At 32.3% G+C, this 24856-nt stretch overlaps 1 protein-coding gene across 1 annotated transcript in view; it reads left to right on the top strand.

Annotated features, from left to right (window-relative positions):
* LOC103568431 (death-associated protein kinase 1) overlaps positions 1–24856 on the top strand; it is an 89840-nt gene that overhangs the window by 23674 nt on the left and 41310 nt on the right. Inside the window, exons 6-12 of the mRNA XM_008545283.3 lie at positions 1234–1534; positions 1626–1674; positions 3862–3978; positions 4078–4350; positions 4442–4624; positions 17295–17409; positions 17501–17692. Coding sequence (XP_008543505.1) covers positions 1234–1534; positions 1626–1674; positions 3862–3978; positions 4078–4350; positions 4442–4624; positions 17295–17409; positions 17501–17692 — 1230 coding nt within the window. The remainder of the gene's footprint in view (positions 1–1233; positions 1535–1625; positions 1675–3861; positions 3979–4077; positions 4351–4441; positions 4625–17294; positions 17410–17500; positions 17693–24856) is intronic.

The following is a 24856-nucleotide window of genomic DNA, read 5'->3' as shown; positions in this document are numbered from 1 at the left end:
GTGTTTATATGTGAATGCCAGCATAACTGCTAAGTTGGTTAGACGGCCAATTCTCAGGTAGCAGGTGAAAAGGTAACTAAAAATAGGGCTAACTTGATATCAATTCTAATGGTTGATTTTTATACATGTTCCAGAAAATATAAGAACAAAATGATATTGAACATTCCCAGACACTTTTCATCAGCCATAACTTCCGCCAGACGCTTCACAACTCCTAAAAAAATATCGCAACTTTACCTATAATTATAAGAATGGTTCTTAAAATTATAAGAATCTTTCCCATAATTTAAAGGAATGGTCCCTATACTATTATGCGAATCATTTCCATAATATATAAGACTAAACTTTATATGTTATGGAAATAATTTCATCGTTGTTAGCGTCATTAGAATCTTCTCATTAAACATACACAGAAGACTGTGGTGGACTGTGAGTTTAAAAGGGAGAAATCACTTCGCATAGATATCTCACTCATTTCAAAGAGAGAGCGTAGTACCGTCGTGCTCATACTCACGGCTGAATGTTTTTGGTGTCTGGAGGATGTTTGGCGCTTACGATTGGTCTGGCTGAAAAAACATATGGTTAAAATAGTCCCGTAAATAACATATATTAAAACCAGACGTTAGAATATAGGTAAAGTTGCGATATTTCTTCAAGAGCTTTAAAGCATCCGGCGGAAGTTATGGCCGACGAAAGGTGTTTGGCAATGTTCAATATCATTTTGTTCTAATATTTTATGGAGCATGTATAAAAATCAACCATTAGAATTTATGTCAAGTTAGCTCTATTTTTAGTTACCTTTTCACCTCGTACCTGAGAATTGGCCATCTAACCAACTTAGCAGTTATGTTGGCATTCAATCAACATACAAAAACTTCTTGAAGCCACATTTCGTCCTTTAGAAAATAAATAACGTTTGAGGGCACTGGGGTTTTGGACTATAATATTTCTCATTATAGGCTTCTGATAAAAAATGACTTATAATAAAATAAAGGTTTAATCTGCGAGATGACATTTTAACAATGGCTGTAACATATATTTTGTAAAGTAGTATTATTAAGAATCCATTTCTATAATAAATTAATTTTAAAAAATATTATTGACAACCTTATGGAATGACAGATCTCATTTGTTAATTTATGGTGATTAATTGGCTCAGATATAAATTAGAAATTAATACATCTCGAGAATACATATACAAAAAAATCAATTCTTAACTATTGATATTATTAGATTTAGGATTATCTCATCGCTTGGTGCCAGGATCAGAATTACGTGCATTGTTTGGGACCCCGGAATTCGTTGCTCCAGAAATAGTTAATTATGAACCACTAAGCTTAGGAACAGATTTATGGGCTGTAGGTGTTCTTACTTACATACTATTAAGTGGAGCATCTCCATTTCTTGGTGATAATAAGCAAGAAACTTATGCTAACGTGGCAGCATGTCAATATCAGTTTGATGATGAATTTTTTAGTAATATAAGTGAACTTGCTAAAGATTTTATACGTTCTTTACTGGTTAAAGATCCAAAGTAAGTTTTATCATTTTGTTATTATTAGAAATAATCGATAATAGCTTATTCAATTGATTTAATATTAATACAGTTACTTTTTTTTTTTTAGAGAGCGTGGAAGTGCAGATTCGTGCCTTAACCATCCGTGGATTCTTTTGGTGTGTTCTTACTTCAAATAACGTTATTTACTCTGACACGATTTCTGTACATTTTTTTTTTTTTTGACTTATTTTTGTTGTGTAAACTTTTGGCTGTAAACTTATTATTATACTATTTATGTTAGAGATCATACATTAACTTAATTATATTTTATTCTGTAAAGTACATAATTAAGACTACTGCAAAAATTATTTTTTTATCACTTAAAAACGAAAAACAAAAAAAAAAACTTTGAACAAATTTTTAATTTTTTTTTTTAAACGTGATACACTTTATTTCCTTTCTGTTTAATCTTTTGTCCGTCGCACGGTCTCGCAACCCTTCGCTCGTCGCGCCGCGGCATTCCGCTGCATTTATTTGAAATTGCGATGTTGCTAAGTATCATAACTACGATTTTTCAAAATTCAAACTACACGAGCTTATACGACTAAACAATTGTAATTTTTTTACTAAAATATACATTTTGTATTAAATAAATCCGAGTAGAAATATAAGAATCGATTTAATCGTAAGAATTTCCAATCACTTTGATGTTTCATTTACCGTCTAAAAAAACGCCTGTTTTAAACGTACAACATGAACATTAGAATAAGTACGATGAAACCAGGGCTGAAATAATAATAATAATAACTATCTTTAAAAGTACCTAGCGAGCAAGGGTACGAATCCCACTTAGATTTATTCTTTTTTTTTTAATTTTTTATTCGTTTTAAAATATCTGTTTAATAATCTGTAAGAGAATGATCTTCTAAAATTACATAAAATTTCATAGAATTTTGATTTTTTTGTAAATTTTTCCACAATACCATAAAATATTTGAAAATTTTATGATATTTCTTATTCGAATTTCATTTTTTTTTTTTTTTTATTATTAAACTTCGCGCTACTTTTTTTGATGGTGATCTCAATTTCATTTAAACGTGAAGTCTGATTTTCATAATAGTCCCCTAAATCATCTGAAATTTTCGAAAATTTAGAACGGCCAGCAAAGAAAATCGTTATAAAAATCAACGTTTTTATATATTAGTATAAAATTTTATGAAATTTGCTAAACTATTAAAAAATCTTACCAATTACGATAACAACATTTGAACTTAAAAAATATTTTTAATTTATTCGATTTGTAAATCTCCCTAAAAGTAGTTTATTAAATAATATATTTGGCTCTGAATATGAATTATGGAGTCAACCATGATATAATGCTTTAACATTTTTTCATAAGTTATTTTTTCATATTTCATAAATATACCATTTACTCCGTCGCGATCACCAACGTAGGTCAGCGCAGTAGATAGCAGCAAAGACTTAGAACCGGATTGCTCCGAGTTCGAGACCACCAGATACCAGAGATTCTTTTATCAACATCACACATAGTCAATCTCAGTAAATATCCTCACCCAACAGATCATAGAAAATGTTTAGATGAAATTTTTTATGGCGATTTAAAATTTATTTTCAAAAGTAATTACTGTCCGTAAAATTTTAGAAAGCTCTATTAAATTTATTTGGAATTTATAAAATCTTCAATTATAGAATAATTTTTCCTCGGCTTGGTATAAAATGGAATAAAATTAAAATTAAAAAATCTATGTGGAATTCAAACCCACGCTTGCTAGATACTTTTAAAGATGGTTATTATTGTTGTTATTATTATTATTATTATTATTATTATTATTATTATTATTATTATTATTATTATTATTATTATTATTATTATTATTATTATTATTATTATTTAATACCTGATTTGATCATAAAATAGTCAAAAGTGGGCAAAACTTAACTAGTGACGATGAAACCAGGCGTACTATCGTATAGATACTAATATAGTAGAGATTCGTTACGATGGTCAAATTTGTGTCTGAAATGTAGATAATAAAGAAAATACGATCAAAACAGACCTGAAATTTCGACTCGGGTAATATATTAAAGAAAGAGTTGAATTAAATGAGCTGCAAATCACCGCGTTTTTCAGGTTTTTTTAACGAAAAAAATTATTTTTCGAATAATTATCACACATTTATTCGATACTAAAAACTCAGTAGACGAACTCATAAAATTTCAAAAGCCTAGGAAATTTATTTTCTTTTTAAATAATTTTTTAATAAAAATAGCGGTGCTGCGCTCATAGCGCGACGGGCGAAGGGTTAATGAGCATTGAAGTACAATTTCGGATTACTATGTAGGATTCAGAAACGTCTCAAGATTACAGTAGAGCTCTAATTAGCGCGGTGAAACGTGGCTGTATTCAAACAGTATGTCAATTATTGAATCAAGGGATTCAAGTGGATATCAAAGATACGGTACGTTAAAATTTAATGATTATCAAAACAGAGAAAAAAAGTACTAAGCAAAAAAGCAGTTTATAATCAATGAAATGAAATCACTTTTTCAATTCTTAGAAACAAGATACACTTCTACATATAGCGTGTGCTACAGGCAACGAAGTTATGACAACTCTTTTAATTGACAATGGGATAGAATTAGATGTTGCTAATGAAAAAGGACATACACCATTACACGTCGCTGCTCGGAATGGTCATATAAATATTGTTAGACTTTTATGTTTATCTGGTTGCGATGTAGATAAAACGAATCATGGTATTCGCGCTGATGTAACTGCTATTAAATATGGTCATTTAGATATTGCTAATTTATTAGATAAATTAAGAAATGTAAGTATTATTATTGATATTGATACTTTACTATTATCATTATACTTAATATTTATTGTATTTTACTTTTTTTTTTTCCATCCATATGAAGGGTACTCAACGAGAAAATTATATTAAACAGCTACAAATAACTCATAAACCAATTGATTGCTTGCACATACGCATTTTAGGACATTGTGCGACCGGAAAAACTTCTTTAATAAATTCTTTGAAAGCAGGGATATTTAGTTTTGGACTTTTTAGAAGATCCAAAAGTCAAAATTATTCTACTAAGGTAATATGCATATTGGGATGCATATTCTATTCAAATATTATTCTAGTATAACTCTCCGTCACAAACAATATCATGTTTGAGCATATAGAATAAAAAAATCAAAATTTTATAATAAATAAAATAAATGTTGATAAATCCAAAAGTTCCCACCTTAATCGCTCATTTTATTTTTAATCATTAACTTCTTTTTTTTTCTTTTAGTATAAATTTTTATTCAACTTTTAATATATTAATTTATTCCTTATTTTCAGTTTAAGATTATTTTACTAAATTTTCAACTTCTCGCTAAGAAAATTGAAAATTAAAAAAAAAAATCTAAAAACTACCAAACCCGGCGGGCCAGCTCTAAAACGTCCCGCTATTTTTGAGCTCTTGAACTCGAAAATATTATTTTAATAGATTTTTAAGTTCTTCAAGTTCAAAAATAGTAATGCTGCATTTTCCATTGCGAAAATTCAAGTACACTACTAACAGAACTTAAGGGATATAAAAAAAATTGTAAATTTTTTGCAATTTCCAACATCCTGTAATTAAGGGAAAAATGGTCATACAGCAAAAATAGAAAAACCAAATTTTAGCTTCTAAAAAAAGTTTTTAGTTTTTAGATCCGGCCTTCAAAATTTTTTATCATACGCGGTTCCGGAGTAATCCGAAGAAAACCACCACAGAAAAATTTCTCCGAACGCACCATACCGGTTCGTTCAAAAGTTACAGAGTATTTACATACAAACGTACGTATACATTAGGGTGCTTCGTTTCCGGCGAAATTATTTTTTTTGTTGCTCATCAAGCAAAATATTGTTCTTTATGCTAATACAACAATTCCTGCCAAGTTTAAGCTCTTAATTTCAATCCTAAGTACTTTCTATTTGATTTCCCAGATTTCCCATTTAGAATACACGTAAATTAAATTACTTTTATTTTAACTTTCTAATACTCAGCTGCGTTTTATGATATCGACTCGGTTTTAGTCGCAAATTGTAGGGCATTTGGTCTTCTTCAAAAGTGCCCATAGTAACTTAGCATATCTATTTTATTTTTCAAATCATTAAAATTCCTATAACTCGGAAACTATGAACTTCAGCGACTTGACTTATAGGGCTTTTTTTGAAGGGAATAAAATTTCCTATAAAATTCACATTTACATTTTTGGTGTGCATTCATTGGTTTACGTTCTGCAAGCCAATAAAGGTCAATTTGATACGAAAAATGACTTTCTCAGCGGACATCAGTGAAACAGCTGGAATTACAGCTAATTTACTATGAGCACTTTTGAAGAAGACTAAATGCCCTACAATTTGCGACCAAAACCGAGTCGATATCATAAAACGCAGCTGAGTATTAGAAAGTTAAAATAAAAGTAATTTAATTTACGTGTATTCTAAATGGGAAATCTTGGAAATCAAATGGAAAGTACATAGGATTGGAATTAAAAGCTCAAACTCGGCAGGAATTTTTGTTTAAGCATAAAAAACAATATTTTGCTTGATAAGCAACGAAAAAAATACTTTCGCCGGAAACGAAGCACCCTAGTATACATACATACATACACCTTGACATCCTCTTGAATATTGTCTGGATAACTTCCTAGGATTCTAAAACGTCGAGATCTGGTCAAAGCTAGATTTTCGAAAATCGGACCGAAACCAATAACTTCCCTTTTCTTGAAAATCTTCGATTTTCTTAGCGGGAAATTAAAATTTAAGTCAATGTCGTGTTTTTTTGAAAGTTATTGTGTTTTTACGAGTCCAAACATCACAATTGACACACCAGGGGCTTCGGACTAAATTAATTTATTTTAATTAATCTTACTATGAATCAACTGAATAATATATTGAAAAATATTCTTTAATAAATTTCTTTTAAAATGGTATTCACTTTTAACAACATTGGTGTACTATAAAGTCAGTGAATGGGCCCAGAATAAAAGAGTGACAGTAAAGCACATTCAACGCTTTCATGATTGAGGTGTGTAACAAAAAAAAATAATAAGTCGGTATCTTACAATATTGATATTGTACAATAATATAGTACCGATAAGCCCAGAATACATTTGTGTAGGGAATTTAACGTTCTACAAAGTACGTCTCTTGTCATTTTTCGATAAATCCGTCTGTTCAAAAGTTATTGGAGCTCGAAGTCGAATTATAGTAAATTTTGAGATCTTTTCCTTTTCTGGCGAAACTAACAGATTTATCATAAAATGTCACAGAGTTTTTTGTGGACAATTTCATTTCCTACAAATTGTCTTCGATAAAGTTTTTTCGGATTTCGCATAATGTTCTCGTTATTTCCATTGTAATCTTAAGATCGATCAGAACACTATTTTTCTACGAGCTTGATCTGAGAATTTAAGAGTTGATCTTCTAACAGAATTTTGATTTTGTCATATACTATCGATTTCCGATGGTGCCAAAAAAAAAAAAAAAAAAAAAAAACAATGTTGTTTTTCGACAGACCCTGTCGTATACATACTGGAGTAATCCGTTTAGAAGTTATGGCTGTTTGATATTTCCACGATTTTGGACAAAATCATTTATTATCCACACTTAAGTTCATATAACTTTAAAACTGATACTTATAGACAATTTTCGTAAAAAGCAACTAAAAACTTGTCTAATAACCTTTAATTTATGACCTTAAACTTAATATTTTGACCATTTATTTTAATAATTTGATAGCCTTGAAAGTTTTGATGGAATCAAAAAATTTTGAAAATATGATGTTCATTCCTCATAATTTATTCATTTCCCATTAAAATCCAATTTCGTCAGTTGTTTTTTATTGTGAACAAAATAATTTGTAAATTTCACAGCTATTTTATATTCGAAAATTAATACTTTTGATCACTAATTATGTTTCAAACGTACCTATACACTCTGCGATTATGACTCATCTTGTTATACGTTTCATTAGGTTTCTTGTGATGTTACATTGCCGAGGAGATGGAGTTGAAGGTGGAGTAAGCGTGAGTCCGTGTGTTAGAGAGATATAGGGTTAGTATGTGTGTCGAGTTGAGTGTATTAGATAGTGTGAAGAGTATGGAGTATATGTGTGCGGTGAATTAAGTGTGTTGAAAGTACGGGTACGTGTACGTTATGTTGTCTGTTTTGGAGTGTCTGTGTGGTTGAGCGTGGATTTAACGTGGAATGTCTAGCTGTGTCGCGGATAGTGGCCAAGATAACGTGCCTCCCGACCAGTGATGACGACTAGGTCTAGGCTTAGCCCTCGGGGTTGACGTGGTGATCGCAGAGGAGCGACTGAGATATTGCCGCTCTTTCGAATTGGTACCCGGAGTTAGCTGGGAGACGTTTACGTTTTCTGGAAATGGCAGGCCTCGTTTGCGATGCTCAAGAAAGTCAAAAATTTGCTAACTTCGGATACCCCGGGGAGTGACATTGCGGGAAGACCCGTGAGTCCACGGCTTGTATGTGGTGGGGGGAGAATGGATGGAGAAGCGAGGATGTGAGAGTGACTGCTAGTAGTAGAGCGTGCGAGTGAATGGAGTGAGATAATAACGAGAAGCAGTTGTGGAAAGACCATGTTATAAGAGAGTTGAGATTTGGAGTCGCTCGGGTACGAGCCGACCCAGTAGTCAAGTTTGGAGTCTTGGAGCGAGTGGTGGTGAGTCGGAGAGCCCCGAAGGTAGGCCTCGACCACACCCTTGACTGATGTCGTTTTGGAGCTTGTGGCTCCGAGTATTGAGTTCTTGGAGCCGTTTTGTCGTTGAATGTACCGCATTATTTATTTTATTTTATTGATTATCTGGAAGCGTGTTAAGTTTTGTAATTCGTCGTCCACGAGAGGTTCCCGATGTCATACCCAGGTATTTATTTGTTTGGTGGACTGAGAGTACTCGATCACGGATCTTTAGAGCCCTCCGCGTCACTCCCGCGTTATCTTTCTGGTACTTTATTTAGTTTTCTTTTTTTTATTTTGTTTCAATTTAAATTGTAATTAATCAGCTTCTTCCGTGTCACAAAAACCACGACCCTCTCTCCACAACCTAGCATACTGAGTGCACCAGGACATACCGCTACCACCGTTCGTTTCTCTCATCTCCGAAGGGCTTAGACATTAGGTTTTAATTTACGTGTACGTTTAGAGCGGTTGCCGATATCGGGGAAATAAAAGTTGGCTGGCGCCCGTCAGGAACTGGAGGAAATGGAAGGAGTGTTCGGTGGGTGAAATGTAACGTAGCCCGATTTGTGTATTTTGAGTTCGAGTATTTGAGTAAATTTATTGAGCTAATGTTGAGGTGTAATTTTGTTGAATTTAATCGAGTCATAGGTAAAATTCACGTTACAATCTATATTTTTGTTTCCCAGCGTCTGAGTGTATACGAACATTAACCAGACTTTAAATGTAATATCAAAAATTCGGTCTATAGATATAACCACGCTTACTCAAAGCTAGTTTGTCAATTCGAGGTTTTAGTAATACGTGATTAAATTAGTATTGCTCGTACATTTAAATATAAATATATAAGTATACTAACAATTTACAAAAAATTTAAACATCTAAAAATATACTAACAATATTCAAATCGCGGATTGAAAAACTGACCTTTAAAAATTGGTTGAACTCTAGTAAAAATGAACAAGAGTTGCCTTTGTTTTAAACTAAGAGCGAGCTAACAAAAATCAGGGCAGGGTAAAAAATTTTTGAGACATCTACTTTCCATTCTGGCTGTCAGATGGGATTTTTTCTTCAAATATGTTTCCCTGATAAGGGTACGGCCAATAGGGAAAGTGTTTTCGTTAGGCTGGAATACTAGGGGTGATTCCTTGAGCAATGACTTGAATAACGGGTACCATGGTTGGGTAGATCAATTAAGTACAACGACAACTCGGCTTGTCAGTAATGAGTTTTTTCAAGGGTCGGCGTAATCAGTGCGAACGGAGGAAAGGCATAAATTTTTTCATTTTTTCAAGTCATCGTAAACGCTTCAACTTTGAACGGCTCAGGATTTAGAAACCTAGAGCAGAACCTCTTGACGTTTCTGTTTTTAAAGGTCGCAAATAGGTCTATATAAAAGGGACCAAATCTTTTAAAAATCTAGTTGAAAGCTTTATCCGACAACTCCTATTTCGTATCTATATTTGTAAAACGAGACGCCGCGTCTGCAAAATAATTATCTTTTTATGAAATGCAACTAGCGAAAATTAAAATTTTTCTAGATTTACACCATTCCCATATTTGTCGTGACAGGGTACTTAATCTTAAAAATTGGATACTTCCCGCTCTATTAATATTAGCTATCGTGGTTGTATTTGCTAACCTTAGAAAAATCTCGTAGTTACTTAAATCTGATGAAAACGAGTTAAGAGCATCGAAAACTGCAAATAATTTCAAATAATTTAGAAAATATTTCTTTTCTTTATTGTTCCGCCAGTCGTGTATAGATTTCCCATTACATCAAGTGCCCCATTCTGATAACGAGGCATCTGAAGAGATTTCAATTGCATATTTTAACGTTCGAATTGGATTTTTTCCGATTTGGCCATTTATCTTCCATCAAGCTAGGTCTACATCGAGGGTGCCCGACAACGGCATATAGCCATCATAGTTCCCATAATTTAATATAAGAGCTAAGAACTCTTGTCTTTTCAGGATCTTGCAGTGAGATAATCCATAAGCCACCCCCGGACAATCCGCATTCAAAATTCCCAATAGAGTTACAAATTACCGGATTTTGTATCTACTCCCTACTTTGAGTTGAGCCAATAAATTTTCAGTTTGTTCTTTTTTATGACTCGTTGGTTCAAAAGTATAGTCTATTGACTTAACTGTTAGTTCTAAGAACTTACACATGTACAAGATCGCAACGACTTTTCGTGTTGTTAATTATGAACTTCAGATGTTCTAAAAAATCTTCTGTCCATGCAATATTATTTATTTATTAATTTATTTATTTCGAATAGAATAAACGTCGATCGGCTATTTACATACAAGGTTTTTATTACAAGATTAAATGATTAGATGGCATAATTTTTATGCATGTACTTAATAACTATAAAGAAAATTATTGCACAGACTAATATAGATTAATAGAGTAGTAACAAGTTTTTTACATTAAATGGAAAGGAGGAGAGTAAAACTAAAGTAATCTAACTCAGTACAATGATTATTAACTAGATTTTCAATCCTGCTTATTAGTCCATAGTATACGTAGTTTTTTGTTGTTTCTATTGAATACAGCAGCCTTCGGGATTTTAAATCTGGTCTTGACCAGATGAAATTGAACTGTTCCAAGATCGACCTGGTCAAATGCCTTGCTAAAATCAATATATAATGTATAATCATCTAGACCCTAATTCATGGCGTTGATTATGTAGTTTACGTATAGGTTCAAGTTTGTTGAAGAGGATCTGCCATTAATAAATCCATGTTGTTTGATTATGATAAGATTCTAGAAGGCTGATGTCGCTTGAGGTAGAATTATTTTTTCAAATAGTTTAGCAATAGCTGATTGAAGACTTCGTCGAATGAGATGTTGAACTCTGAGAGGTTTGCATCACTGCGATCATGCTGGTCACCCCTGGGGGGAGTTCGTGTGTCATTTGCGTAAATGCTTTTGAAGTATCATGCAAACAGACTTCTTACCTCTTCGCCGTTATTAGCCTTTTCTACGTCTCATGGCATCGTAGATGTATATCCAGGTCGTTACGTCTCTTGTTTTTTATGAATTCCCAGGATTGACTGGAGTCAGTCTGCATTAAATTTTCAAATCTAGAGATATATTTATCGTAGCATTTTCAACTTAGTTTCTTGCATTCGAGTCAGATTTCTCGAAATTGATTGTATGAAGCTTTGGTCCGCTTTTTTTTTTATTTTTAGCATGTGCATCCTTTTTTAGTTTGGCTTTGTGTTTTTAGTTGATTTGAGAACTAGCAGAAGTAATCATCAATTTTATTATTGCAAACACATATTGGACAATACCCTCATTTATTATCTCATAGAACCAATTAACTTTATCATCTACAGACTCCAGTTTGTAGAACTCTATTCGGTTTGTTCTTAAAAAAAATCTACTAAGTACAACGTAATCAGCACGCTTAAAACAGTATCGTGATAAATCACTTGTTTTAAGATTTGTATGCTGCGCTATGTGGATAAGTAGAGCAGCATGATGGGCATCTTCATTGTGAATAGGCTCAGCTCTCATGATTTGGGCATCAGTGCCACGAGCACAGAGATCTAGAAGGCGATCGCAGGTACTATGGACTGTATTTAGTTGTGTGCAACCGGCTAGAGTCATTTCATTATACAATAATGCCTCGCATTCATCGATAGAATGACTGCTACGTTAGTTGAAATCTTCTGTCACTAAAATTTTTGAGTTGGAGTATTTGGCTCCAATATAAGACAAAGTATCTATATGGACATTGAAAATGTCAAGAATAGATTGTGGAAGTAAATAAACATAGCCAACTACGACGTTACCGTCAGTGCATTTCACTTGAATAAAAATTTGTTGAAGGTTATGTGCATTGATAGTTATTAGTTCTGCAGATATGTTTCGCCTCACTGCTATAAAGACTCTCCCTGATTAAGCAACTGAATTCGATTGAATTAAACAGAATTAAATTTTTAATTCTATATAATTCAGATAAATTCTGTTAATTCGGTACCTAACTTAAAAATGAATTCGGTCTAACTCGCAGGAAAACCAGAATTTGTCCAAATTAAGACGAATTTAAATAGTTCCATTCGGTTTAATTCTGATTAATTCGAAAATAATTCTCCAATTTCTGGTTCTGAATCCGAATTAAACTGAATTAAAACAAATTTGCAATTTTTAAATCGGTTTTATTCTGTTTAATTCAAATTCAAATTTTCAATTCAGTTGAATTCTGTTTTGCAGAATTTGTCAGAATAAAATAGAATTAAAATTTTGAATACAGTTGAATTCAGTTGTTTAATCAGGGTCTACGACCACGATTGCAATTACAAGTTAATCTATCTACGTCTTTTTTGCACAATACGAACGGATTATCTATCACTTCGCCATTAGATATTGAGGACGTAAGCCAGGATCCACTCACACAAATAATGTCACTGTTACTACTAGCTGGGAAGATTAAGAAACTATTCAACTTGGTTCTTAATCCTCTGATGTTTTGGTGGTATATTTGTAGTTTATGTGTCTTTATGAATTTCTTTTGGGAGACGAAAATGCTTGTCCACTATTTTAGGTACATCATTGATGAACTTTATTGTTTTTAATTGATCATCACTATTTTCAAGTTCACGTAGTTCTACTCTTAAACTGTTCAATTGTCTCTGCTGGGCATGTGTTAAAGAATGTTTAAATATGGAGTCCCTGTTTAAAAATATTGATTGAAAAGAATTAAAAATGATGAAATTCGAATTTTTTTTTAAATTTCAAATTTTTTGTTTGTATATATAGATATACAGTTTGCCCATGCAAACAATCCATAACACTCCATAGTGTCCGCTTCTCAATTCTTTTCAATCAGTATTTTTAACCAGGGTAGATCCATCCGCAGGTTTTGCTTGAAGTTTCATCCTGGCTTCTCCTGGAGATGGGGTATCTAGTGGCAAAGGATGTGTTTTCCCTTCCATCGGTTTCCCGAGTCAGCGTATTTTTACATCTGGTAGAGCATGAGACAGCTCCTGCGGGATTAAGGCAGCTAGTTTTTCGCGGTCGTCTTGTAGTCGTTCCGACCTAGTAGGATTCTCAGATTCAGAAGTATTCAATACAATCACCTTTGACTCACTTTTCTGACGTTCCGTAATTTCTGATATAATACTATCCGGCGAAAGTGTAATATAGAATCCAGAACTAATTTTATTTTCAACTTCACTGATTCTTTTTTCCAATTGCGTAGTAGAAGCCTTATTCTGATCCGCGAACTTATTTACAAAGTAAAATTTAAAAGAATCGTCCGGCTTCGCGTTAGGACTTTTTCCTAAGATGTTTAGGATTTCTGTGTCTAATGACTGTTCTTCCCTTGTTTCCCTCTATCTTTAATTTGGCTTAAATAGTTAGTGTGTTAAAACAGCGCGGAAAGTAGAACATCTATCAGGGGATGAACAAGCGGATAATTACTTGTTGGGAACCCGAAACAAACAAGTGGAGTAAGCCCTTTACATAGGGTATGGGAAGAAGTTGCGACCCACCACTAATCCTATGCAACCTGAAGACCAATACAGGGAAATGGTACCACGGGAGGCCTTTCCAAGCTCACTATGACCAGAGTCTCTTTATTTCCTGAGATGAGAGCAGTGTTTAGCCCAAAGAGGTTGGACTCGTGGTGGCTGTAGTTACATACCACGCGCAATGAGGAATTTTGATAATTCCTCCGGTTAATGTCCACTTTAATCGATTTTCCACTAAGAGTGTCACCCGGGTGGTAAGTGGGAACACCCTGCAACGCGTGTATGCCAAAAGGGTGAGGAAACGGCCTCTGGTCGGTGGATGTGGATAGGTCCCGTTACATTAATCAATTAGTGACTTTTCTTGCTGAAGCAGATCACTCTCTTTCTAAGTTTGATCTGTCGAATCGGGCGGGTTATCGATTTCATCACCGCTAGTTTCCGCCACCTCACCATCATCCGTACTTGCTAAAATTGTATTGCCCTCTAATAAATAATAGCACATTGCTATATCAGCTTCATTTGTTCGTGGGATGGCCAGTTCAAATGCTGAATTTCATTTTTTTTTTAATTTTATTGTTTTGTAAAAATTTACAATGTGAACAAATTTTATTTTCAAACAAATCCAGAGTGATAAAACATAATGCATTTTTATGTATACTTTTAAAATAAAGGAACTTGTTTGTTTTGACACCTACCGTAATGCCAAGGCAAACACCTAGATGTAGTTTTAATGACCCCTCAGCTCACCATAGAATATGGGCCTAAAGGCCAAATGAAAATATTTTTTAGAAAACGATTAAAACGCTAAAAATAAAAAAGTCATCAACTAAAGCGCACTCAAATTAGGCCAACAATAAAAAAACACGAAATCGGTTTTAAAATGAATTTGAACAGTGACTCAATTCGAAGAAAGCTGAAAATAAATAATTCTCTAATACGTACTTTCTGTTTTTTTTAGTGCACTTCTACAGATAACATTCCGGTACATATGTTAAGGTAGAACGAATACCTGAGTGTAATTTTAATCATATTTGCTTGGAATAGCGACAAGAGAGCAAAAATAGTCATTCAAAAAAATAAGTTTAAAATAAATAAATAATTTTAAACATAATAAATTTTTCACCGAAAAAATAGCCAAAAGGCCATTCGACAATGATTTTTCAGATAAATAAATAATTTTCATATGAAATAAAGAATAGGATCGCAGTCATTCAACAATAATTTTTAAAATAAATAAATAATTTTTAGACGGAAAAATTTTATGAAAAAGAATAAAGTCAACCCAGTCAATAATCATTTTTAAATAAATAAATAAATTTAGACTTATTAATTTAAATGAAAGAACAGGCTCATAGCCATTTAATAATAATTTTTAAATAAATAAGTAAATTTTAAATGTAATAATTTTCAAGATTATCTAATGTACCCTAGCGGATCAGAATTACGTTAAATTACCGCAAAATATCGCAATCTACGGTAAATTGCCGCTTTCATCGTAAAATAACGTAGTTTACGGTAACAATAGGTAATTTCAGATCGTTGGCGGTAATTATTCTGAGCTCCGTAAATTATGACTGACGGTAAATTGCCACAATTTTATGCAAATTTTCCGTAAAAATGCCGCACTTCGCCGTATATTACCGAATTTTACAGTGAATGCCACAATTAACCTATTTTACGGTAGCTTAGGTGATTCTACTAAATACTGTAAATTATGGTATTTTAGGTAAATTGCCGTAATTTACCATAATTCGGATCTGCTAGAGTTATAAATGAATGAAAATTATTCTCATACATAAAATATTGTACATGCGGGTATATGTGTGGCAGTGCACGCACATAGGATATCATCGGGCATGTCCTTACCGCTTTTTCGATTCGACCTATAAAAAAAGGAAAAAGACCCAGGAAAACTACATTCTGGTTGCAATTTTAACTTAAACAATATACGAGATGGGATCAAATAAAAACACATAAAAAAGACCGTTGAACCCAAAATCAGTTAGTTCCCGTGAAGTCAGTGAAGTTCAAGTGACAGTGTCTTCACACTTAAGTTTTTACACTAGTTCTGCGCTAGATTCAAAATAGAAGGGATTAGACCTAACGTCTCCTTTCGTGGTCGTTTATAAATAAATTTGTAAATAAAATAAAAATGAAATAACGCGAATAATAAATTAGAATCAGTGTAATCCGCAAATCAAAACGATTATCCTACGTAAATCAGGTACTATAATTCTTAAATTTATTTTATATTAAATTATAAAAGAAATTTCCAACCCAAAGAAATATTGTAACAAATTGTATTATACTGAATTCTATAGTCCTTTCTAGTTATTGTAACCAATTTTACTGTACGTCCGAATTTATTGTAATAATTTAACTGTAATTTCAAATTGTGTGATTAGAGCCGGCTGATACCCACCTAATATTTTTATTATATATAACAACACCTTTCAGATAATTATACTCAGTATGATCCTGGTCCATAAGCCTTTGGCTAGGGTTGAAAACAAAACTAATAATTAATTTTCCTATCACGGTACAAGCCACCTGGACATATCAGTTCGTATTGAATATATAATTTGCTTATTTGTTTTGATTTTTTTTTCTTTTAAACAAGTTCGTGTGATACACAGTCAAATTGCCTTTATTAGGCGTGCGTCGTTCGTCTGGGATGTGCACCAAGATTTTCTCGTGTGGAAAAAATCTTAGACCTTATATGAGAAATATTGAAAAAAAAATTACCTAGAGATTCTGATAGTTGAATTTTTTTTCTGAGTTTTCCTCATTTATTTGATGTTGAATCAGTTGTGTTACTATGTTTGTTAGGTTATGTAATTGCTGTTCTATGTTATATTGCTATTGCTATTCTTTATTTTTGTTGCTTTTTTTCCTCGTTTTCGATGTCTTGAACAAAAGCGGCAATTTCCTAAAAAATCGTTATCGGCTTTTTTACTGTTAATTTCATTCTTTAGTCAATATCATCTAAAAATCCAAATTATTATTGAAAAATTTATTTTCACAACTAAAGCAGAGAAAACAGTTATAATCTCAGTAAAACTACTGAGGATGCTTTTAAAGGGTATTTAATTACCTACAAAATGCCGCAAACGACGACCTAAACAAAATACTAACTTTCCTATGTATTATAAATGGAAAAAATTCAAAATCAAATGCAAAGTACTTCAAATAAGAATTAAGAACTGATAGTTTCAGGAATTTTTTTCTAAATGTCTATAACAATATTTTGAAATGGGAGTTACAAAAAAAAATAGTCGTTCCAAACAGACTACCCTAATACATACACGTATTGTGTCAAAAACTCGAGTCCCACAAAATTTAATTGAAACCGATCCCATTTTTTTAATTCTACATTTTCATAGCGAGGAGTTGAAAAGTTAAAATCTGTTGACTCAGCAAAAATTTACTAGCAAATTTTTAGGTCTTGAACTTAAATCATGCAGTATAATTTTGCATCTAACTCCAGGATTTTTCTCTCATCTATTTTTTTTTTTTTTTTTTTTTTTTTTTTTTTTTTTTTCAGAGAGAACCAAGTATTGAATTAGATGTAACTAGTAAACATGGCTCACTTAGCTTTGAATATAGTGATAATGAGTACGAGGGAACAATTGGAATCGAATGGAGTAAAGCTAATCTTGGTAAGTAAATTAATATTTTAAATCAAAATTAATTTTTAAAAAATAAGTCAAATGAATAAATCAAATTTATTTTATATTGAATCGTTTTAAGGAGGTGAATGCGTTTTCTGGGAATTGTGTGGTCGTGAAGATTTTCTAACATCCTACCATCATGTTCTTTCATTTCAACTATCTGCAGTACATCTCATAACAATAAGTCTTCGGGAACCACTTACTGTTCAGTTACAGCAAGCGCGATTTTGGTTGCGTTTTATTATGGACAGAATCCCACCTAATAATATTGGTATTGATCATTTGTAATATGTTAAATTAGTTTTTTTTATCTTTAATATAAACAAACCTCATAGTACCAAAAATACTGCATAAATATATTGTATCTACAGGATACGTAATTTATAAATACTAAAAAATAAAACAGAGAAAAGGCCCTAGGGGTATAAGCATGGTGAATTTGCCCCCGAAAGGTATAGGCTTGATACTGCGGGGATTTTTAGGTACTAATAAGATATTAAAATCCTGAGAGTTTCAGCTTTTGAAACCAATCGGTCTTCGAGAAAAAGCCAAATATGTAAAAATCAGATAAAATGAATATTCTCAGAGACTATTCTATCGATTGACTTATACTCGGGATATGTTTTGGGGGTCAATAGTAGCTCCTCGGAAAAAAATTGGGAGCTTGATCGGTCGACAACAACCTCGAAAAAAATTACTTTTTAATTTTAATTCCGACTTTTCACGATGTTACGGTTCTGGTACAATTATGAAATAATTTTTTTTGGATTCCTCATCCAATTTCCTATGGACTTAAGTGCTTTTAAAATTTTTAAAAAAGGTACGCTATATAAAAAAAAAAATAAAAACCACTTTTTAATTAATTATGTAGGTTTTTTTTGCAGTAATATTAAAATTATTTTTAAATTGTCGCTTTTAGTCATCGAATATGGTATGTTATCGACTCAGTCGTCTTATGTGCAAAAAGAACCGCACGACCGACGCGCCAACTGGCGTATTTGGTCGTATATACAACAGCTGACAAAAGTGTTATTTATGATCTGAATCTGAGTGATTGTCTGTTCACATTTTATTTATTAAGCTAATAAAATGACTCCAAATAAAACAGTCAATGATAAGTGTTGCATTTGCTCAAAAATAGTAAAGAAAGTTCCGGGAACTCCTAAAACTTTATTAACAGAACAAGACATTGATGAGTTTTCTGCAGTATTTGATGGTGAATTTTTTACTGGTGATATTGTTTGTGGTAAATGTCGTGTAGAGATGTATAAAAAAAGAAAATTTGAACCGGTGGTTATTGATGCTGAAGATGGATCTAAATCTATCGTTAGTGGAATGTTAGAACGAACGGAGTCTAGTCTGTCACACATGACATTGTCTCAGTTAAGTTCAGATGATCCTTCTTTTAGAGTCAACATTACTCCTACCGATTGTACGGAGTTTATTGAGATTCATATGAAAAGAACTATTTCAACTCATCGATACTGTTGTCTTTGCGGTAATACTAGTGACTTAATTATTATTCCTCAAAAAGCCCGAATGCAGTCATTCATTAAGCGACGAGTCTTCATACCAGATGGAAATCGATGCTGTCGAAATCATTTAATAAACAAACGATTCTATGATGAATCTCTAAGTTTGATCAGAGTTTATTCTAACTGGACTTTAATTTCATCTGTAGAATTGAGTAATATGATGGAAAATTTTGCTGTTGAATGCGATTCAACATTACTGAATAATCGTGAATAATTATCGTTTATCAGATGAGAAGCTTCGTGTTTTGACTGGTTTAAAATGGGAAGATGTGATTGAGTTGCGGAATTGGTTAGTTTCAATGAGAAATACTGATACTCGAAGTGTAACTCAAGCAATAATAGTGTTTTTGGTTAAGCTTCGCACAGGTAATTCAAATCTTGGATATTAACCAAGAGCAGTTAGTGTCAAAGTATTGTGAGCAAGTCATCCAATCTTTCGAAAAAGACATTTTACCTTCGCGTTTTGGTTTAAATGCAGTATCTAGGGCTGATCTTATTGAGAATCATACATCTTCAGTTGCTATGAAACTTCACAATGATTTGAATGATAAACTCATTTTAATTTGTGATGGGACTTATGCTCGTCATGAGAAAAGTTCTAATTATGAGTACCAAAGAAAGTCATATTCTGGTCAAAAAAAAATACCACTATGTAAGCCATTCACGATTTGCACAACTGATGGATACATAGTTGATATGTTGGGACCGTATTATGCTAACCAAAATGATGCTACTATAATGCGGGATATCATAGATAATCCTGATGGTATATGTCATTTATTAGAACCTGGCGATGCATTTGTGGTAGATCGAGGATTCCGTGATGTGAAAGGATACTTGGAAGAAAAAAATTATAAAGTATTAATGCCAGCACTCAAAGGAAAACAAAATCAGTTAACAACAGCTGAGTCTAACGCTTCAAGAAATGTAACAAAAATTCGTTGGGCTGTAGAAGCAGTTCATGGGATGTTAAAACAAAAATATCATTTACTCGATCAAAGAATTGGCAACAAAATGCTTCCTAGGGTTGGAAGTTTTTTAAAGATTGCCTCATTTTTGCATAATATGTATAGTAAGCGTCTTACTTCCGACTCAAAGTTTTTGGATGAAGTCATCGAAACAATAAAATCGCAAAATAATGTAGTAAATACGTTAGCTGAAGATGTTCAAAAAAAGGCTGGCAGCGAAAAAAATTGCCGTTTCAAACAATTTCATCTGAAACTCTTGAAGACTTTCCGGAAATGACAGAAAATGATCTGCGTATTTTTTTCACTGGTTCCTATCAATTGAAACAGGCTGTTTCCTATTTAGCAGAAATGCTTGATGAAACAGGTAATCTCACTATTCAATATGTGAAAGAACAGTCAAATATACTCAAAATTCAAGTTCAATCCAGACACATTAATAGAAAGGTTTATAGATGTTTTATTGAGTATAAAAAAAATGCTATTGGTCCAAAAAGCATATTGAGGCATAGTTGTGAGTGTGCAAATGGTCTGAGAACAATTGGATGTTGCTCTCATGTTGCTGCTGTTGTTTACTATTTATCACACGGGAGATATTTAACAAAGATTTCAAGACCTGCTGAAATACTTAGCAAATTATTTGATAGAGACAGTATTTCACCTGTGATTGAAGAAGATAGTGATGAAGACTGATAAAATATGATTATACATTTTTTTCCTCAAGTATATCTTTCATTTGTTGTTACGTATTTATAATTTACAAACTAAAATCTATTTCCTGTTTTATATGTGTATAATGTTTATAATATTTTAGTTGATATTATATGATATGACAAAATTTAACTGCTGATGCAGAGATTATTTTTGCAAATAACATTCAAGAACATATAAAAACTAGAAAAACAATGATTCACACTTTAAACATGTAAATAAAGTAAATATTTGCTTAAAAAGTGGTTTTTATTTTTTTTCTATATAGCGTACCTTTTTTAAAAATTTTAAAAGCACTTAAGAACGGTTTTCAGATAATTTTGTCCCAGCTTTTCTCTGAAATAAAAGCTCTAAATGCAAAATACAGACACAGACCCGATGCTTTACTCTATGAACTAGCGAAGTGCGATTGAATTTTTTGATAACTTCCATTTGTTTACGAGAAAAGATTGGACAAAGTTCCTGTTCAATGTACAAGTGCAACAGAGATAGTACCATTTATTCAGTTGAGTGCGAATAGAGAAACAAATGAAAACGCGTCTTAAGTCCATAGGAAATTGGATGAGGAATCCAAAAAAAATTATTTCATAATTGTAACAGAACCGTAACATCGTGAAAAGTCGGAATTAAAATTAAAAAGTAATTTTTTTCGAGGTTGTTGTCGACCGATCAAGCTCCCAATTTTTTCCGAGGAGCTACTATTGACCCCCAAAACATATCCCGAGTATAAGTCAATCGATAAAATAGTCTCTGAGAATATTCATTTTATCTGATTTTTACATATTTGGCTTTTTCTCGAAGACTGATTGGTTTCAAAAGCTGAAACTCTCAGGATTTTAATATCTTATTAGTACCTAAAAATCCCCGCAGTATCAAGCCTATACCTTTCGGGGGCAAATTCACCATGCTTGTACCCCTAGGGCCTTTAAGTCTGGAAAATTGCTTGACATGTTGAGAGTAATGCACTACCTTAAATGCTTCGCGTTATAAGGCGTGTACTAAAATGGTTTTCTTATAGTACAAAAGCGGTATTTCTTCCGAATTGTACATCTTACGCGAGAAAAGATGATTTTGCCGAATCATATATAATGATTGTACATAATAGCATGTATAATTGAATCTTAAAATTGACAAGGTCTAATGAAATATAATCATGTATGTATATAAGTTATCAATTCATCGATTTTTACTGATATCTTTTAAATGGTTAAGAATTTATTGCTGTTATTCAATAGAGTTTATCCCAAGGATAAATAAAACTTCTACAACAAGAATTACCTGGGAAAAACTCAGCATGCATGATCAAGCATGATCTATGCAATGTTATAACAGAGGGGTTATCCTTGTCAAGTCTGGTCGCACCTAAGTATTATAGTCGAATATTAGTGCGCCACTGGAAGATGGACTCAGCCTTCCAGAACCGGATGTTGTAATGTTAATTAATAAATCAGGGTCGTTCGTAGAATTATTTGGTGAGAGAGGAAAGGAATAGTAGAATAGGCTGAAATAAATTGTATATAAAATTTAATTTTAATTGTGATTAGCACCTTGCTTTATTTTCTTATGACAAACTAAATTCCTTATGACAAACTAATACTTATGGCAAACTGATTCGTCCCGTGGACGTTTCCACACTCCCACACAAGTTTATAAATTGTTGCCGTCTGGACGTTACTACACTCCCACGCACGTAATTAAAAACCTGTCCACCTGACGTTAAACCTTAATAATTCTAATCAAATATCGTTCCCTGAACATTAACCAAATTTTATTTTAAAAGCGTCTCCTAGACGAATTCTTGATCTAACTTAATCTATCCACCGGACCTAGATCACAGACACAGTTTCTTTTACTAAACATTAATTTGACTCAACTTTAGTACTTTACTTTGTTTTGTACTTTCAATATCATCAATATCTTTTTCAGTCAATATTTTATGGCTCTAAATATTTTCAATATAAAATTTCAACGTTAATTTGTTCTTACTACAATTTTATTTACTTGATTTAACTCATTAATTTTCATTTATTAATTAATAAATTTTGGTTGAATTCAAGTATTAATTAATTAATTTAATACTGATAATTTTCACTAGTAATTTGCCTCAATTTTTTATACACTAATTTTGTTTTATAACAAAATAATTCGTTTCCTTTCATTTTACTCAATGACGATTTCTCACAGTTCCTAGCGTCTTATTTTTCAATTATAATTAACTTATAATTAATTTCAAAACTAGAATCAAGTTTGTGAATTGACTAGAAAATTTGGCTAGTGAGTTGGCGTCATCAGAGCCTGAATTTACGTACGGAGTTGGGTAAATTATTCAATTAATAATTAATTCGACCAATGGAATAAATTCCAGCTTGAATTAAATTATGTCGCGATAAGAAAATTAATTTATAGCGGCCGATGGGTCTGGAATGAATTAATAATTTATTAATGAATTTAATTTTAATTATTTATCGGATTATGTACGCGGAAAGTTATTTTATCCCGGCCGAAAGGCTTTGAATAAAATAGTACAGAGTTAAGAATAAGATGGCAGATAAGAGTGGGACGATAACTTTCGAGAACGCGAAACGCGTGGTTGGAACGGCCGACGGGCCTGAGACCAATTGATTTATGCGAGACCAACGGAAAGATATTGAGTAATTAATTATAATTAATTCGGCCAGTTAGAAAATCAACTGTAGGCTTTAATTACTTATAATTGACCTCCAAATATACTTTGAGTAACTCCGATGGAAAACAACTGCTGTCACTGTGGTTCTGCAGCTGGTGTTAATTCAAATTTTTGGAATATTTTCGAACGCACTCTACCAATCAAGCTCAATTTGTCACAGCTTTTAGATATTAACAAGTCGCGTCGAATGACACCTTGATAATCAAAATTAGTTTATCCGTTCAAAAGTAACAGAATCGCAAAAAAATGTAGTTTTGCCAGCGAAAAAATTTTTTTCGACCTGAATCGAGTATATTCTTTATGTATTTCAATGCGCTAAATTCGAATATGGAAATTATTAAGCTTGTCATACCTCCAAAATTAAAGTAAATTGCAAAAAATTGCGAAAAGTTACTAAAAAATCATGAGAAATTGAAAGTGTGCAAACGAAAAAAAAATTCTTAATCTAAATCAAGTAATTTTCTTATGCATTTTGATGCGCAGAATTCACATCTGCAGTCGATTTAGCTTGTACACCCTCCAACTTTGAATAAACTTCGAAGAAACAGTAAAAATAGCAACAAATAAAAAAAAATAGTTGTAAAGTCGTAGATAATATCGAAAAATAATATTGTTCTTACTCACGAAAAAATTTCTTCACTTACATAACTACATTTCTTGCGATTTTTAGCCATTTTTGACGGTTTTTTGCAATCCACTCGAAATTCAGGGGGTGTATAGGCCAAACCGACCACGAATTTGGACTCAGCGTATGGAAATACGTAATCCTAGGTAGGTTTAGTCAAATGTACCAACCGCTTTTTTATTGTGGGCTGGTGTAATCAATTAAGATCAATTTTTAAAGTCTTGCTCACGATTATATTATATAATTTCAATGTTTTTGGACAGGAATTTATAGAAATGATCAAAATGAAGAGTGATGTGAGCTTTAAATTTAACCAGTGAGTTAGAATATAAAACATACAGAAAAAAAATGTCAGAATCAGTGATTTTTCTAAATTTTTGATGATGATATTATTTGAACTATTGAACTGCTTGCAATTATTCAGGTAGTGATTATTGAATATTATAAAAGTAAAAAGCCGATATAAGTTTTGAAACATATAATGATTCACATTATGCGTTATTCAAGAAAAATGAAGGATCTTGTTATTTTTTAAATTTCTTATCGTCGATACTTTACAAAGTAATTAACCGATTCTAAAGTTTAAGGCAGCATTTGACACAGTTTTTTAGTCTTCTATGCTAAAACATACTTGGAATCAATCGGTTCTGCAATTTTGAATTTATTAGAAAAAAACCGTTTTTTACTAAATTTTTTCCACGACATTTCTTGAACAAATGATCAGATTTTAATAGTTAAGGCAGCAATCGACTTATTTTATTGAATTCGAGAGCTAATCAGAATTTGAAATCCGTCGATTTAATTATTAAGAGTCGATATTATTTCTACCAGCTATAAGTCCTGTATAAAATTTGCATGAATATTATGACAGAGAGATTATTCTTGCCAAGTCTGGTCGCACCTAGTATTATAG

Source organism: Microplitis demolitor, chromosome 1 (genome assembly GCF_026212275.2).
Source record: "Microplitis demolitor isolate Queensland-Clemson2020A chromosome 1, iyMicDemo2.1a, whole genome shotgun sequence".
Classification (NCBI taxonomy): domain Eukaryota; kingdom Metazoa; phylum Arthropoda; class Insecta; order Hymenoptera; family Braconidae; genus Microplitis; species Microplitis demolitor.
Note: the sequence above shows the minus strand (reverse complement) of the source record. Positions and strands in the feature narration are given on the sequence as shown.